Source organism: Falco biarmicus, chromosome 9 (genome assembly GCF_023638135.1).
Source record: "Falco biarmicus isolate bFalBia1 chromosome 9, bFalBia1.pri, whole genome shotgun sequence".
NCBI lineage: Eukaryota > Metazoa > Chordata > Aves > Falconiformes > Falconidae > Falco > Falco biarmicus.
The window spans coordinates 4078701-4095816 of NC_079296.1; the positions used below are offsets into that span (position 1 = coordinate 4078701).

Here is a 17116-nt window from a genome sequence, read left to right on the forward strand (position 1 = left end):
AGACACCTTTATTATTATTATTTTTCTTTCTTTAAAAGTCAGTTACCGAACTGCAGTGTACTTCATTCCTACCGACGGGCTGGTCTGTCGCTATCGCACTACGGGACAGCCCAGCTGCAGCTTTACAAGCCCTGGGCACAGGGCCCGGTGGTGATGCCACCAGCCCCTACCTGGCTCCTCCTGGCCAGCTCCAGCATGGCCCTGGCTGGCTCTGGGGTGCACATCCCGTCACCCCCCGTCTCCCCCGTGGGAGCAGCGCTGTGCCAGGAAAAGGCAGCGCAGCCGCTCGGGGTCTCCATTTCTGCTTCACACTTCCCCAACTCGACCCTCCAACACTTTCCCAATGCCTTCTTGTAAACAGCTGAGGTGGACAAGCATCTCCTCAGCTCTTTCCTCAAAACCTGCCCAGGCTGAAGAGGACACGTGGCCCCGCCAGGGCCTCACCTCAGCCCTTCCCCCAGAGCTGGGCTTCTTTCTTAAATCCCAACTCATCCCAGGAAACTCACGCTTCCAAAACCAAACCCAAACCCCACTGTAACACCCTAACACCAGCTGGATGGAGCAGCCTCCTGCCTGCAGCCACCAGCAGCTCGGAGAGAGGTACGGGAGGGCTCTCCCTCCCAGACCCCAAGACATGGGTTGCACCCTCCCTCTGGGTGCTCACCTGCAGCAGCTGTGGGCTTCCAGGACCAGCTCTGCACCCCATTAGTGGTCTCTGGGGGGTAGTCCCAGCCTGCGCGGGCAGTGGGTGCTGGGGCATGGGAAAAGGCACCTGTGGAGGGAGGCAGTGGTGGCTTTGCTGCGTGGGGAGGCGATGCTGGGGCTGCTGTCCCCAAAAGCCAGGCTGGCCTGGATGCAGCGTGGTGCTGGTGGGCACAGGCTGCCCTGGAGAGACCTGGCTGGTGGCAGCCACCTCGCGGAGCTGGGCAGGGAGCAGAAGCGTGGCTGTGCCACATGGCCCTGCTTGTACTGCTGCTGCAGGCGGCAACTGCTGAATGGGGTTAGTGACAGCGCAGCAGCCTCGTGTCTGGGTGGTCGCAGCCCTGCGCCATGCTGTGCCCCTGCCCAGGGGCTCCCGACACTCAGCTCCCAGGGACATTTCTGCTGTGGAGCATCCCACGGGGAATGTTGGCTGGGTGGGAATCTCTTCACAGCAAGTCCAGCCAGTGCCACCCCCATGCAGCATGCTCTTCAGCAATGCTGTCTGCCAGCTCCTTGCCCTCCTGAGCTGCCTGGCAGGATGGCACATGCCCTGCCGGGGGCTGGGAAAGGCACCCGTCTGCTGTGGGAAGGCTGGGGCTGGTGCAGGGCTGCCTGCAGCCACCAGGCCAGCAGAAGGGATGTAGTGATGAACACGAATTGTGCCTCTGCCAGGCAGCAGTGGAGAGAGCTGCCCAGAGGCAGGGACCCTGTGCGGCACCCCTGGCTGTGTGAGCAGGGACAGGACAGGCAGCAGATGGGAGGACAGGGCAGCAGGAAGGCAGTGTGAGCTGGTGCAGATGGAGGGCAGGGGCTGGCCAGGTCACATCCTGTGTGGCAGCCCCGAATGCGGTGAGAGGTGCTGCTACGTGGGATGGGGACAGCAAAGGGATCTGCCTCCCATCCCAGGCACAGGGGTCCCCAACCCCAGCGCGGGCCAGCGGAGCAGTGTGGACAGAGCTGCTGGGACTGCTTGCCAGGCAGGACAGGCTTGCAGGGACAGCTTGCCACCTACTGTGGTCCCTCTAAGAGGGGACCCTGCTGGGCCCCGTGGCAGTGTCCAGCTCTGGTTCAAGCAGCTCATCTTCAGAGAAGCTGATGTGCAAGCAGGTGTCATCCGCAGGGGAGAAGGGCAGCATGCTGTCCGTGGGGCTGGCCAAGGCCACCAAGTCCTTGGCCAGGGCCTCGCTGGCTGCAGGGTCGTGGATGCTGGTCAGGGGGGACATCTGCCCTCTCTCTCCAGTCCTGTCCTTGCCCAGAGCGCGCTGGCAGGTCCCAGCAGGGATGGGTTCCATGCTGGAGGCAGCGCTCCGCGCAGGAGTCCTTGCCTCAGTGTCCAAGAGGGTGAGTGAGCTGGCAGCGATGCTGGTGAGGCTGGAGATGCTGGGGCTGGGCAGGCTCATGTGGGCAGTGCTCTCAGGCTTTACCTCCACTTCCAGGCTCGGGGAGGTCTTGCTTGACCTTTTGCGTAGGATGGGTGGTGGCGGGTTGAGCTTGGGAATGGGCTGCTGCCGCCTAGGAAGCAAAAGCAAAATGAGGAGGTGATGGGTGAGTACTTACCTGCAGGGGGGCATGGGCTGGCTGCCCCAGGCTTTCCAGAAGAGCTTTGCTAGGTCCCGTCAGTGCAACCCACTGCCTACAAATGCTGGAGTTGGGGTGATGTGGCAACGACCATTTGGTGGCAGGGGGATGGGTGCAGGGCAGGCAGCGACCACGCAAGGGGACACGGTGGGTTCCTTGCCCCAGCTTATTGCACCCGAGCCAGCGCACGGTCCCTCGCTGCCTGTCCCTGCCCCTGGGCACCCAGAACACGGCGGTGTTATTCCTCCCCAGCCCCTGCTGCCGCCAGCCCTCTGAAACGTGGCCCACACTGTGGGAGCCCTGCCAGGGCAGCAGTGGGGAGTGGGAGGCTCTGCTCAGGGTGGTCCCGCTCCAGCCAGGGGGAGACAGAAGTGGCACATCCTACCTGTCCTCATCCCCTCTGTCTGTTTCGTCCACCTTCTGCCGGCTGCTCCCGTTGAGCAGTGCAAACTCGCTGACCTCGGAGCCCTCCACGCGCCGGCTGAGCCCGTCCTGCCCCTCCAGTACTGCCAGGCACTCGTCCCCCTCCTTGCTGCTGTAGCGGTGGCCGCCCCTCTCCAGGCTGACGAGGTTGAGGTAGGAGTCCCCGGGGCCCAGGGCTGGCAGCGAGCCGGGGGCCACGGGGCTGCCCAGGATGCTGGCGGGGGTGGAGGTGGATGGCAGGTGCATGTCCAAGCTGTAGTGGTTCTTCAGGTTCAGGGAGAGGGACTGAGCCAGGGACAGGTTTTGCAAGGAGCGGTCAACTGGCGAGAGAGGGACGAGGGGTGCGTGAAGGGCTGGGGACCTCCAAGCCAGCAGCTCCCCTGGACCATGAGGAGTGCAAAGATGCTCTGCAGGGATGCTGCTGGGAGCACCACTACTGCTTCCCAGGACCTTAGGGGGTGCAGAGATGCTCCAAAGTCCCCCAGAGCCCGGTAGGCTGGTGCTGGTATCACCCCAATTGCTCCCCGTGACAGCAAGGGGTGCAGAGATGCCCTGAAGCCTCCTCCCTCCCCGAGCCTGCTGGAATGGTGCTGGGAACATCCCAACTGCTCCCCAGGATCGTGAGGGTGCAGAGATGGTCCAGAGGGATGGTGCTGGGGGCACCCCAGCACCCAACCCCCCCTGCCCCGGGGTGAGGCTGGAGGGGGTCTCACCCACCGCCCCAGGCTGCGTGCCAGCGGGGGGCACCGCGCTCACCCGGCTGCCGCTGCTCCTCCCGGGCTTCCAGCGCCGTCAGCTGCCGCACCAGCAGCGAGACGTGCTGCAGCAGGTCGCGGTTGGTCAGCAGGAGCTGCCGCACCCGGGCCTGCGCCTCGATCCGCGCCGCCGTCTCGGCCGCCAGCTGGTCCTTCAGCAGCTGCACCTGCGGGCCGGGGCCGTGCGGGCAGGGGTGACGCGGACCAGGGGTGATGCGGCCGGGGCCGTGCGGGCAGCCCCGCCACCCCCGCCGCGGCGGCCCTCCGGCGCCCCCTGCCGGTCCCGCTGCGGCACCCCCTCCCCCCGGAGCCCCCGAGTCCCCCAGCTGGGGCGGGTGGGAGCGGGCAGGGGCTCCGCTGTGCACCGGGGCCGGGGGGGCGGTGCTGCGGAGGGGCCCGGCGCTGCGGAGGGGCCCGGCGCGGGAAGCGGGCTCCGCGGCCGGTGGGGGGGCCAGGCGCGGGGGGGGGCTGCCGAAAGTGGGGTGAGACGGGGGCTGGTGGCTCCGCCGCCCCCTGCGACCCTGCTCGAGTGGCCTGGGCTTCTCTGTGCAGCCAGCAACGTGGCGGGGGCCGAGCTGCGCTGCGAGCTATGCTGCAAGAAATGCAGCAAGCTGTGCTGCAAGCTACGCTGCAAGCAATGCTGCAAGCTACACTGCATGCTGCGCTGCCAACAATGCTGCCAGCTGCACTGTGAGCTACACTGTGAGCTATGTTGGGAGCTGCACTGGGAGCTACGCTGCCAGCAACGGTGTAAGCTGTGCTGTAACAATGCTGTGAGCAATGCTGCAGGGGATGCTGCGAGCTATGCAGTAAGCAATGCTGCGAGCTGTGCTGCGAGCTCCCTGCACTGCTCCCACCTGGCACCGCCGTCAGCCCAGCCTGGCCGGAGGCTGGGGCAGGGAGGGGAGAAGGGCTGATGCTACCCGAGGAGGGGCAGGACGTGTACCTGGGCCACAGCCACCTGCGTCTGCTGCTGCTGCTGGAGAAGCTGCTGCTGGAGCAGCTGGAGGCAGTGCTGGGAGGCCAGTGGGGTGATGGAGGCTGAGGAGCAGGGGCTGCTGGGGCTGAGCAGCTGCTGGGAGCTGGCTGGGTGCAGGGAGTAGTTTTCAGCATCCTGGGCACAAAGAAACGGGGCAGGGTGAGCGGACCAGCCAGCTCAGGCTGGGATTTGGATTGTGGCTCCCCACGGCACTGACCCCAGCACACTGACCCCAGCGTGGCAGTGACCCCCGCACCCCTGGCGCCAAGGGGCTGTTGCCGGGGGCAGTTCTGGGCTTGGTGTCAGGCTCTGCATCTCTGCGATGTCTGGGAAAGCGCATTTCCCACTCCCAGAGAGCTGGCAGAGGCTGCATCGTCTGCGTCTGGCCCGTAGCTTGGAACAGGGAGGGCAGGTCCCCGGGGAGGAGATGGCAGGGAGTGACCCAGATACCCCACCTGTGAGGTAGCTGCCCAGGCTGGGCCATATCCTGTTGCCTGAAGCATTTCCCAGTGGCAGCAGTAGTTCAGCGTCAGGGCCATCAGCACATGAAGCCACTGCAGTGGCCCCAGCCCTCGGAGATACCCGGCGTGAGAAGGGCAGTGCACACACTGACTGCTTTCAGAGCCGCTCCTAACCCAGCCGTGAGCCCCCTGCACCCCAGCACGGTGCTCAGAGCTCAGGCTCTGCCAGTTTGGCACAGGGTGGGTGACCTTGCAGCCACCTCACGTGCCCTGGGGACCATGCGGGGGCCCCCTGCGTGGCTCACCTGGCCCTCCGTAGCACTGGGGGTCTCAGCACACAGCCCAGAGCCAGGGAGTGCATCCCCCCGCAGCCGGCAGCATCCCCCCTGACAGTGGGGCTGGTTTAGGACAGTGCCCTCCACAATGTGCCCCCCGGGAGCTGCCCCGCAGCCGCTGCCCTTCCTGCCCCCTGCCCGCCCCTGCCTGGCAGCTCCGGCACCCAGCGCAGGCAGCCCCGCTTTTCCCGCCACGGAAATGAGTCCCATTGAGTGCATTTCACGGCAGCTGTTTTCAGCCAGGCCCTGCAAGCGATACGATTGTGTGAGATGAAGCGATGCTATTCAGGCCGCCGGGAAGCGCTCACAGAGAAGCTCTGCAGAGCAGCTATTCATTGCTGCGAGCCCACTGCTCATGCTGAACGCGCCCTGCGTTCCCTTCAGGGATGCTGCTCCCCGGACCTGGGGGGCGAGGGGAGCTGGGGATCGCTGCTGGGGGCAGTCGGACAAGTGACCACCACAGAGCAGCGCTGGGGGCACAGAAATCCACCCCACATGATGAGGATACAGTTACCTCACCAGAGAGATGCCTCCTCTTAGTTTCCTCCTGTTATGCAGCTGCTGCTGCGGGAGGGGCGTCCTGCATCACTTTCTAGCACTGTGCGATCGCTCCAGCAGAGCCCCGCTCCACTCTGCCCTGCCTGCACTGGTGGGCTCTCCCGGGTTGCATTTGAAACCCACTCAGCCATGCGCCATGCCTCTCGCCTCTCCTCCCTGCCCCAGCGCTGAGATGCAGCTTAGCTGTGCGTAAACTGGAAGCTGTGCACCCTGTCCTGCCACGGGGGCTGCGAGAACAGGGAGCCAGGAGGGTGGTCTGCAGCAGGGTCGCCATGGAAGTCCCTCCAAATCAAGCTGTGATATAGTGGCCCCAAGCAGTGGGACCCCAGCAGCGGCAGAGCGCAGGGACTGTCCCCCAGCCTACCCCCCATTACCTGGCAGTTCTTATCCTTTGAGGCTTGCCCAGGTTTCAGCACGCCCAGGTCCCCCCTGGCACCTGGCACCTCTCCAGGTCCCCTCTCGGACACACAGATGCCGTCAGAGTCGATGCCAACCTTGTCTGCATCCGTGACCTTGGAGCCCTTTATCTGGTGAACTTCAGACGAGATAGATAAATAAACCCAAGCCCCCCCGCCCCGTGTGGGATCGCAGCAAGAAGCCAGGCCCCCTAAGAAGGGCTGGCAGCCAGGATGACAGCTCAGGGACAATGGCCAGGACCTGCTCCAGATCTCGCTGTGCTGCAAAAGGGCAGGAGCAAGGGCACGGGCCAGGCGAGGGGCTGGTGCCTGCAGACCCTCAGCCTGCTGGGCACGGGGGCTCAGCCTCTGGCTCCTGGTGCCCAGGGTGAGTGGGCAGACAGGGCAGATTCCCCATGCCCCACATCCGAAGCTGTCACAAGGTGGCCTGTGAAGGACACGCCACCTTGCAGTTCCCCACCCCAAAGCATCCCTGCTGTGGAGGGAAGGGTCTGCCCGCACCCCACGGGAGCCTTGTGTCACCTTCCAGCGGCTGCTCCTCAGCTGACTTGTCGCTGGCACCATCCGCCTGTCCGTCGGCGTTCTGCAGGGCGTGCTGCAGGCTCAGCTTGTGGCACACCTCGAAGGCCTGCCCCACTGTGCGCACCACCCGCATCGCCTGGCTCTGCGGAGCAAGCCCGGGTGTGCTCAGCCCTGCCGTGGCCACGCTGCTGCTGCCCCCCCGCCGATGGGACCAAAACTGGGAGCCTTCCCCCCGCTTCCCACCCCGGGGCTGCCCCACGCTGGCTGCTGCCACGTTTGTGCCTGCGCGGGGGGGGGCTCCAGCAGTGCCCACTGCTAAACATGACCCTGGGCAGCCCTCGGTGCCCCGATCCGGGAGATGGATGCTCTTATCTCCGTGTGGGCTGAGGCAGGTGCACTGCACCCCCGGCCCGGGCTGGCCAAGAAGGGACAGGCGCCAGGCATGGATTTTTGTGGACATTCAGCACCGGTGCTGCCTCAGTCTCTCCCCAGGGATCGGTACCCTCCAACCCAGCAGTTATTTGCATGGGGAGGTGTGAGGTCCCCCCGGAGACCTCTCGCCCAGGGATGATCCAGCCGTAGCCTCGGGAGCATCCTACCTTCTTCTTCGATTTGAAGACGTTGCACCTGAAGGAGTTGTTAGCGCCATCCCTTGCAATGTAACTAAATATTTTCAGGTCTTGTGAGTCATGAGACACGTAGAAGATTCTAGGTGGGAGAGAGACAAAGGGAATTAAACACCCGAGGGGCTCTCTGGCCCCCCCACCCCCAACAACCTCGGAGGCTCCTGTGTGCCCCCAGGATGGGCTGGCTCACAGCGCCCAGGCTGTGCTGGTGCGTGGCCCTTCCTGCAGTTTTCAAGGCGATGGATTTATAGAGTGTTTCTGGCTTGATGGAAAACCTTCTGGTTTCTGAAGTAGGCAAAAGCTTTTTAAAGATGCTGTGGGAAAGCTAAAAAATCTATAGTATTGGAAAACACGTGGCTATTTTTAGTCCCAGCAATTAATCCCTGCCCAGGCTGCAGCGTGGCGTGCCTGCCTGCACAGCGAAGGTGCTGCCCACCCCGGCACCTGGCGCAGGGCTGCTCGCAGCAGCAGGCAGGTGGCACAGCACCAAAGCCAGCGTCCCCTGGATGCTTCTGCCAGGGATGAGGAGTGTACTCAGGGGATTTCTCCCTCTTCTGTTCAGGCTGCCTCTCCTCCCTGTGCTGTAAAACCGTTTTTAAAGACCTTTTTCTATGTTTGATTTAATTGGGTAAAAATGTGACAAGTGAGGTCAGCTCTGAATAGAGAAGAAACCAAAGGGATTCTTGAAATGCTTTTTTTCTTTTACTCTTTCCTGTCACTGGAAATGTTTTTGCGTTGAACTTGCAATTATTGCCGATGTACCACATCTTGTAATAATCTTTAAAGAACATCAGAAGAGGTAGGCACGGATAACACACCAGCACATCCTCTTCTTCTGTCTCCTCATCAAGGGCTCTGACCCAGAAAACCAGTGTTGGTGACCCCAGTCCTCAGGGCTGTGGGTGTCGCGCTGGCAGTACAACTATTCCCTTGAGAGATCTGACACCCTGGTGCAACCTGTGCTCTTACCTGTGTCCACAGGCTACGCACCATCGCTGGGATCGCCTTCAAGGAAGCCATCCCTGATGACTCCTGAGGCATCAGGTTTAGTGTAAACCTCTGCGTGGGGCTTGTGGTCTCCAAAACACTTTGAGATCCCATGGCAGGTGCTATGGGAAGTCAGTGCTATCTTACCACGTCCTGTGTGGGTTAATTCCCCGTAAGCACTTACACCTTAGAGTAAGGCCCTTCAGAAGCGCGCAGCGAGCTGTGCTCTGAAGGAGAACCGTGGGAAGCCTGTCTTCAGGGTCAGAATCAGAGAGTAATTCGGGTTGAAGGCACCTCTGGGGGGTCACCTAGACTAACCCTGCTCACAGCAGAGCCAGCTTCAAAGCTGGATCAGTCCATCTCACTCTCAAAAATGTATGAAAAGGATTCCCCATCAGCTGTGATTCTGCAACCTTGTTAGTTTTTCATAGTCCTTTGGAAAGTCAGCCTCGGTGGAGGTAACTCAGCAAGTGGGAGGATGGACATGCATCGCTGGGGGCTGACTGGACCTAACTGGTGTAAATCCCCTGCCACGTACCTGTACACAGGATCGTGCATCACCACCATCTTACTCTCATCCCAGGTCCACTCCTTTCTCTGCAAGCAGAGGGCAGAAACAAAATTACAGTGAGTCAGGTAAAAATGAAGCTCCACCATGGTGATGGGCAGGAACCCTGGTGAACGGTGCGTCTGTCACCAGCCAAAATCCAGGCGACAACTTGACTATATAAGCAATGGCTGTTTCATCAGTGTCTTGGATAAAAATAGAGTTCTTTGATCATTTATCATATCTGGTCATCTGATCACAGCCTTCAGAGCTGAAAATGGTCCCTAAGATTAATTTATAGCATCAAATATGCAGAAGAGTAACAGGTTTTGGGGAAGAAGGCTCTGAGCTAGGGCTTAGGAGATCTGGATCCAGCTGCTGGCTCAGCCTGGTGGGAAGCAGAGCCTGGGCGACGAGCTGAGGGGTGCTCAGCCCAGGCAGTGCGGAAAAAGCCTACTGGTATTAACACGAAAAAGAAACTGTATTTCCTGAAAGCTTGATAGTTTTTGATAGAAAAAAGATCCTCTTCCCACAGTGTAGTTTTCCCACTCTTTTTTCAGCAAGGTTTTGTTATTTGATGAAAAATCGAGTGTTTTCTTGTGAAAATTCCATGTGGTTTTTAAGAAAAGACCAGTTTTGGTTAAAGTGACTACCCCGAGCAGCAGTAACAGCCAGACATGGCCAAAGCCAACATCCCAGGTGCTCCGGCCCCGAGTGGCCCCGCTGGGCTGGAGGTCTCACCTTCTGCTTCTTGCGCAGAATCACCTTCACCCCATCCACGGACACAATGATGCTCACTTTCTTCTTCTTAATGTTCTTGGCTTTGAATTCGTACTGGTGGGAAGAAAAACCCAGGTTAGAAGAGGGCTAGTGCTGGGGGGGAACCTGGGACAGCGTGCGGTATTAGTGTTTTGCATGAAAATGTTGGGTTTGGGGTTAATCCCACCTGCCGAGGGAAGTGGGAACTGGTTTTATCCTGTGAAGAAAATCCATGCTGGGAAGGACCCGCTGCCATAGCTGGGATGCCGGGCACGATCCTGGCTTTCTCAGGACCATCCCCTGGGAGAGGACAAGTGGAGCTTGATCCTCTGGACTACTTCTAGAGATTGTCAATCCGGATCCAGGAAGAACTTTCCTGATGTGTTGGCCATGCCTAGTCCAGAGGGACTTGGCACCAGAGGCCCGACGGGGAGATGGCACTTGCAGCAAACAGCAAGCGGTGATTTATGGCATCTCCAGTGCCCTTGTGCTTCAGTGCTGCAATGCACGGGGAATATAAAATGACTTACGAATTGCAGGGAGGGCCAGATGGGTGGCAATAATGCAATTATACCTCTGTCGTTTACATAATCACATTAACCTCAGTGGGCTTGGTATCTCTGGAGGAAAACCCAGCTCCTCACCTGCAGGTGTCTGCAGCCTGAACTCTCCTCCATTTATGTTTAAAATTGAATCTCTGGCTTTTAAATGTTGCTTTTGCTGACAGATCGAAGCACGGCAGAGCCCTTCCACTACGGAGACCTGTGTTTACAGTGCTGATCCTTACTGGCCCCATTTTAGGCACTATTTTTGGCTTCCAAATACAGCACTTCGATATTCCATATTTTTCACAGCCCCTATCTGAAATCCAGCTTTCCTGGGCCAGATCCTCAAGTTACCTAAACCAGCACACCCATTACTGGCAGTGCAGCTACAGTGACAGCCACCATGCATCTATTAAAAAAGAAATCCCTTGGATTAACTCTATGTACAGTTATCATTGCTGGCAAGCAGAGGTTACAAATCCCCCGTTTTAATAGTCTAATAATGTCAACAGTGCTGGGACTTGACAAAGGGGACATCATGGGGACACCACCGCCTGCTCGCGCTGCCAGCAGCCGCAGCAAGGCTATAAACGTACGTGAGCATGGCCAAGCCGAGTGCCTGCTCTGCCCTCACTCCCCAACGGCTCTTGGCTCTCTCCGCATGCTGTCAGTTATGGTCCGCCAGAAAACTGGCTGTAGATGGGCTCTGGCTCTATCTTCCATCAGTCTGTCAAACTGGAAGCAGCTTGCAAGCTTTTCCTGCCAAGGTGCCAGGGTGATGCAGCCCCCTCTGGGCATCTTGTCACCCCGAGGGCAGCCAGCCACCTCACCAGCAAGCACCATGCCACCGAACCATCCCTGTGCTGTCCTGACAGGCTCGTGGGGACAGGAGGTGCCTCCGCTTCATCACCAGTTCATCACCAGCCTCCACTATCCCTTGGTATGCCTCTGCCACATCGCTTTAGAGAATCATCGCAGGCTGCGATTTGTAGACACGGAAGACAAGGTGATGCCAAGCAGCAGAGTGCAGCCTGAAGCCTACCTACACTGTGTAATTAGACATCTAATTAGAAATCTTATTGCTGCAGAGCTGCAGGTAGCAATTGAGATGTTAAGGGAGTCCAGGCACCTCTTTCAGGAGCCTGAAGCTGAAGGACTCGGTGTGTGGCTCCGTGTCATCGTGGCACCCAAGCACTGCAGAGAAGATAAGCGTCTTTCCAGCTCCTCAGCGCCCATTGTAAGCCATGCCAGCCTCATAGGCAGAAAATTGGGTGGCTTTCATGTTTATCAGGCTTTTGATGCTGCTCATTGAATTCTTAGCACTCTGCAAGGTTTATGGTATCAGACAGGCCCCGGATTAAACCATAGCCTTTTGATCTCCCCATGAATTATTACTCTGAGACAAGCTCTTTAAAAAATCTATCTATAGCACCGTTGCGTGTAAAGCCAGAGCTAAATTTGCAATACACGTTTTTTATTTATAGGGAGGAATGAAATGATGGGTGAGGTGGGGAATGCATCCCGCAGACTGCCGCGGGCTGGGGGGGACCAGCAGGGGACACACACGCCTGCGGGGCTGAGGCTGGGTGGCTGCGCTCACCAGCCTTGGCACCTGGGGGGGCTTCTCCCAGCCTCCTGCCAGGCAGCCCGTCGGTGCCCAGTGCCCCCAGCCCAGCCCCACTGCCAGGCTGGAGCTGGAGCTTCCCCCTCCCCTGCGCTCAGCACCACCAAACTGTTTCTCCTTGTCTGCTTGCATGAATGTCAATAAAACTGGGATAGATTGTTCTGCCTGCTAAAGAGCTATTTATCTCTCTTTATACACAAATGGCTGGGAAAATACTAGCCAAGCTTTCCAAGAAAGAGCAACACAGTGTATTTTCCCCTTGTAGCAACAGGGGTGCAATTACATTCAAACAAGGCTCTTTACTCAAAGGCTTTAAGCAAAGTCCAAGTCTGGAATTTGCAGAGATGCTTTTTCTTTCTCTCTTGGACAGAAAGGAACAACCGGGAGCAGTGGCAGTGCATCTCCGGGTGCTGCCAGGAGTGATGGCAAGTCTCTGTAAAGCCAGGGAGCTCCAGCCAGCTACCACACCGCATTACCCCAGCCTGACTCTGGGACAGGTATGGGGGGGCTTCAGCTCCAAGCAGAGCTGTAGAGCCGCTGCGAGCGCCTGGCACACTCTGCCCTTGCCCCTGCTGTGGCCGGTGCTGAGCTGCTGAGCCATGCTGGGGCAGCCGGGGCTGGGGAGGCACACGGGGCAGGTGGGAGCAGAGCTCAGAGCTTCTCCCCCACCCTGGCGACACATACACCCTACACACAGTGTCTGAAGCAGTTTTGACCCTTGCAATCTGCAGGCAGTGCCCTGAGGCTCTGCTCTTGATGCAGCCCTTTGCCACAACATGGTCAGTGAGGAAGGAGGCCGAGCAGTTTGCCAGTCCTGCTTGCTCCGTGCAGCTCGCGGCCGCTGATGCTTGTGCCTTGCTGCTGCATCCTTGTCAGAGCATCTGCAAAGGGCCAGCATGCTCCCTACAGCAGAGGTGCCAGGGTCCCAGCCATGGCAGAATTAGCTTGGCCTGAAAACAGTTACTGGGCCCCAAAATCCTTTCTAAAGGGTGCAAAACCTCAAGCAGCAGGAGCTGTAGGGTGGCCCAGCCCCCAGCGGCTGCTCAGCATGCAGAGCAGTAATGCCAGCTGGGTGCGAGTGCTGCACTCCAGGGCGCAGTGCTGGGCGAAAGCCCCACCAGCCCATACCGCACCAGCTTGGGTCGGACTCTGCATCTCTACACAGGAGAGGCAGATGGGATACAGCTTCAGTCATTTAATTGCTTCCTATCAAGCAGGAATCAGTATTTTAATTAACTGTGATTTATATAAGGACAAAAAAGCACATGAAAAAATGCACTCCAAGATAGCAGACTTTATCTCCTGTAAAAATGTTCACGCATAAACCAACATACACCTTAGCACGAGGCTCCTGACTAACCTGGCACTGTCGTCAGAGAGCAAAGTCTAGTCACTGATATTTTTTTTCTTGCTATTGAATCGATATGATGTTATTTCCCAAATTTTTCAAGGTTACCGACAAATCCAAACGCACAGAGCAGCGCTCATCTTCTCTGCTGCCTTCTGAGATTCAGTTGTTATTCTCCTCCTGCTTGTGCTATCCTATGGGGGAAAGCATTCCAGATGTTAAGGGATTTGGAGCTGCCCTTACATGTGGCGATTCACTAGGCAAGCCTGGCACCTTTCCTAACTATGGAAACAAGATGGGACATTTTACAAAAAAATGCATGTTAAAAAAGGGCAACGCATCTCATTTAGTTTAGCAGCGTCATTAATTCTGTATCTGATGTGTCTGACCTGGAATAGTTTCCATTTCTGCTTTTAAATCTCTGTGTTCAAGTCCTTGCCTTTCATACAGTCCCACACAGTGCTGGCATGCAATATTAACTTACCCAAGAGCTAAAGACTGTATGACTAGAAATGTTAATGGTGCCGTGTAATGCATATTTCATCTGATAATTCCACCCAAGCAGATATAAATTACACATGCAGTTACCAGCTTCCATCTGCTGATGAAAGAGATGGGCTAATGCACACTGGAAATCATATGCAGTTTCCAACACTAAGAACAACTCGCATGAATAGAGTTATTCAAGGAAGCAATTCTTAATGTGATTAATTACTGAAGGTATCAGGGCCTTCATTATGCAAATGAAAACTGTCATAAAACAGAGAGTTTGCAGGTCTTAGAGGCAGGCTGTGTTTCCAAAAAATGCATCTTCCTCATTAACAAAGAGCAGAAGGGCGGGACTCGAGGGAGCCGGCAGCACCAGGACACGCTCCCTGCCATGGTTCAAACGGCGTTTGCTGCTGCAGCCCAAGTGGTATTAAAGGAAATCAAGGCAGAGGCTCTCCACATTTTTGGAACAGGAGCACATCAGTGCTCCCAATTGCTGCCGGGTAAGTACTTTGTTTGCGTGCCCAAAGGAAGGTGCCAAAGGCTTGGAAATGGAAGACTTCCTCGTGCAGCTGTAAATTCTCCAGCCAGCCCTTAGCCTGCTGTCCTGCCCCAGCCTCCCCTTGCCCCGTCCAGGCCTGGCAGGCTGCAGGATGTATGTGTCCATAAACAACCCCTCAACAATAAGCAGTCCCAGTCCCTTCCCAGACCTGGCCCGCCAGGCGGACACAGGGAGCATGGCAATGAGGAGGTGGGAATCTGCTCGGCTCTGCCCCCTGACTGACCCCGGCAAGACCCACTGGTCCCTGCTGCCGCTCCTGGGCTGGCACACGGCCGCATCCCAGCCACGAGGGAGGTATCCTTCCCTCCTGCTGCAGCACACAACCTCTGATACCATATAAGCACCATTTTAGTAATTAAAGCCATGATGAATCCAAGTATTTCAAGTTCAGGAATGTAATTAATTTCAAACCAAACTGACCCGCACGGCATGAGGACACAGTGTTACCTTGACTGCTGTTTGAATTACTGATGCTTAGTGTGCTGCTGCCTGGAACTGATGCTACAGAGAACTCCTGACTTCTTCTCCCAGCAAGAGCCAAGCGCTGCGTGCGGCCTCAGGGTAACAAATGAGTGGTGTCGGTTCCCACATCCTTTGGACCGTGGGCTGCGCTCCAGCCTCCAGTGCCCCCATGGGTCCCCACAGCCCCTTCAGCATCACATCACACCTTCCCGCGCCAGCCCCGGCACAGCGGCGGTGTCACTGGCCAGCCACAGCCGCTCCATCGCGGCCTCTGGCTGGAAACCACTGGGTTATGGCCTTTCCTTTGTTCGCCTTGGAAAGCATGTGCCTGTCTGAATCCTATGAACCCCCAGTGCCCGGCGGAGGGGTGCGCGCCCCCAGGGATGTGGCCAGTGTGAATGCGGCTGGGCATAGTCCGGGTCTGTGCTGCAGTAACTGGGCAACACGGACACAAAAGCAACGCAGGAAGCAGCGGAGCCCAGGAGCGCACCTCCTGCCCGGTGCAGAAACAAGGATTTATGATCCTTGGAAACATAAAACTGTTCACTGGAAAGCAGAAACCGAAGGGTGAGTACAATAGGCAAGGAAAATGCTGGCAACGTACCCAAAGTCTTTTTTTCTCATTTAAATTAGCTCCTTCAACCATCCAACAAATTCTCTGTAGATACCGCAGACCGCTCCCCATGTGGCGAGCTGAAGGGGGCTCAGGAGCCCTCCCGGCCCCGCTGGGTTTCTGGGAGTCCCTGGAAGGGCAGCAAGGAAATGTGACCATAGTTCATCACACAGGATTTATTTATTCATTCCTAGTTCTGTGCTCTGGCAGCCGTGCTCGCTGCCTGCGGAGCCAGGCAGGACTCCTGACTTCTCCGTGGATGTAGGACAGCATCTGCAGGCTTGTGCCCCCACCCTGGCGCTGGGGCTGGGGTGCTGCAACGTGGCTTCAGCTCGTTTGTGGGGAGCAGCTGCCTGTGGGCGCTTCTGTGCCAGACCTCGGGTTGGGGCTCGTGGCCACAGACTTTGACAGGCCCCATGATCCCCTTCCCTCCTTTTACAGTTCTCGGGAGCTGACCGGTGGAGGACTGAGTTTGCACATTTGAGTGTAACCCTCTGTCCCCTTCTCAACCTCAGCATAATCTCTGGTGACTGACATCACATCCTCGCCCCTCTCAGCACCACCCATGGGGGTTCAGGACCCCAGCGATCATGCACCAGAAGGTCCCACCACACTCTCCTCCCCAGGACCCCTGAGCATCGGTCCTTTCCTGCCTGGCAGTTCATGCAGATAACCCCCAGGAGACACGGGCAGCAGCAGCAGGGTCCCCAGTACAGCACCCTGTCCCTGGGGAGCTCCACATGCTCCTTCCTGAGGACTCCACCTAAACCACTGTCTCCACAGAACCCAGCCAGCAATGCCGATGTCCTTGGTGACAGCCTGAGCTTTGATTAGTCTTGGCAAGGAAAGCACCACGGGACAGACTGGCCCCTGATGGTGTACTGACAGGATTACTGCAGCCAGCCCGGAGCCCGTGCCCTGTGCACAGCAGGTCTCAGATGCTGCTTCAGGTGCAGGAGCTGGCAACAACTTGTGGCATAGCTGTGAGGGAAGGAAGAACTGCAAAATCCAGTCTACGTGTTCAAAATCTCCCCAACAGACTACATCTAAGGTACACAAAATATCTGCTTCCCAACACCGGCTTGGCCAGGCAGGTGGGTAACTGCTCTTTGGGAGCTGGAAGCAGAAGTCCTCAAAGGTTGGCCAAGGGGCATGGGATGGACTCCAGGATTATGGAGTCACAGCACTTGGCTCTAGCGAGAGGACAGCCCTTCTGCTCTACAGCCTCCCACCAAGCCAAGCTGCCTTGCTGGGACCATCTCTCATGAACTGTGCTGACACCTCTGGCTCTTCTCACTTTGACCACTTCACAGCGACCAACTGTGAAGAGGTGTTAACGGTCCTGACCAGCCTCACCTGGGGCCTCCACCCCCACCCATGGGCACAGGGATCGCATTTAAGCTCAGCTCTGGGCCTTGAACTGCTTCCTGAGCTCCAGTGCAAGAGAGCATTGGTCTCCAGCTCAGCCATGGCTGTGCCTGGCTATGGATCTGCTGATCCCAACCTGAAGACTGACTGCCCAGCTGGGCCACAGATCTGTCTCATCAGCATGGACCTGCCCAATGATCTGGACTCTTGGATGAACCTGGCTGCTACCCAGGGTCTGCTCTCCTCATCTTGCTCAGGTATGATGGGATGAAGCCTTGGCCCACAAGGCCCCTGCCCTGCCAGCCGCGTTACTGTGTTTGGCTTCCAGCTCCTCCTCACTGAGGCAGCAAAGCCACCCTTGCTGCTCCCTGACCTCAGGGCAGCATGTGGCCCCTCACAGCTGCCTTGGTGCAAGGAGATGCGCAAGCACCTCACTGATGAGAGGTCTGGTGGGCAA

The 17116-nt window shown here is 57.8% G+C and overlaps 1 protein-coding gene across 3 annotated transcripts in view; it reads right to left on the reverse strand.

The window, feature by feature from the left end:
• LOC130155393 (carboxyl-terminal PDZ ligand of neuronal nitric oxide synthase protein-like) overlaps positions 1–17116 on the reverse strand; it is a 38016-nt gene continuing 20900 nt past the window's right edge. Inside the window, exons 3-12 of one of the 3 annotated variants that reach the window (XM_056352563.1) lie at positions 15283–15421; positions 9631–9723; positions 8881–8939; positions 7329–7437; positions 6730–6871; positions 6166–6326; positions 4405–4572; positions 3460–3625; positions 2666–3023; positions 1–2214 (exon numbers count right to left, since the gene is read on the reverse strand). In XM_056352563.1, the coding sequence (XP_056208538.1) occupies positions 1725–2214; positions 2666–3023; positions 3460–3625; positions 4405–4572; positions 6166–6326; positions 6730–6871; positions 7329–7437; positions 8881–8939; positions 9631–9723; positions 15283–15363 (1827 nt within the window). In that variant the 5' untranslated portion in view covers positions 15364–15421 and the 3' untranslated portion in view covers positions 1–1724. The remainder of the gene's footprint in view (positions 2215–2665; positions 3024–3459; positions 3626–4404; positions 4573–6165; positions 6327–6729; positions 6872–7328; positions 7438–8880; positions 8940–9630; positions 9724–15282; positions 15422–17116) is intronic. The other 2 variants (XM_056352562.1, XM_056352564.1) reach the window with 2 other exon arrangements.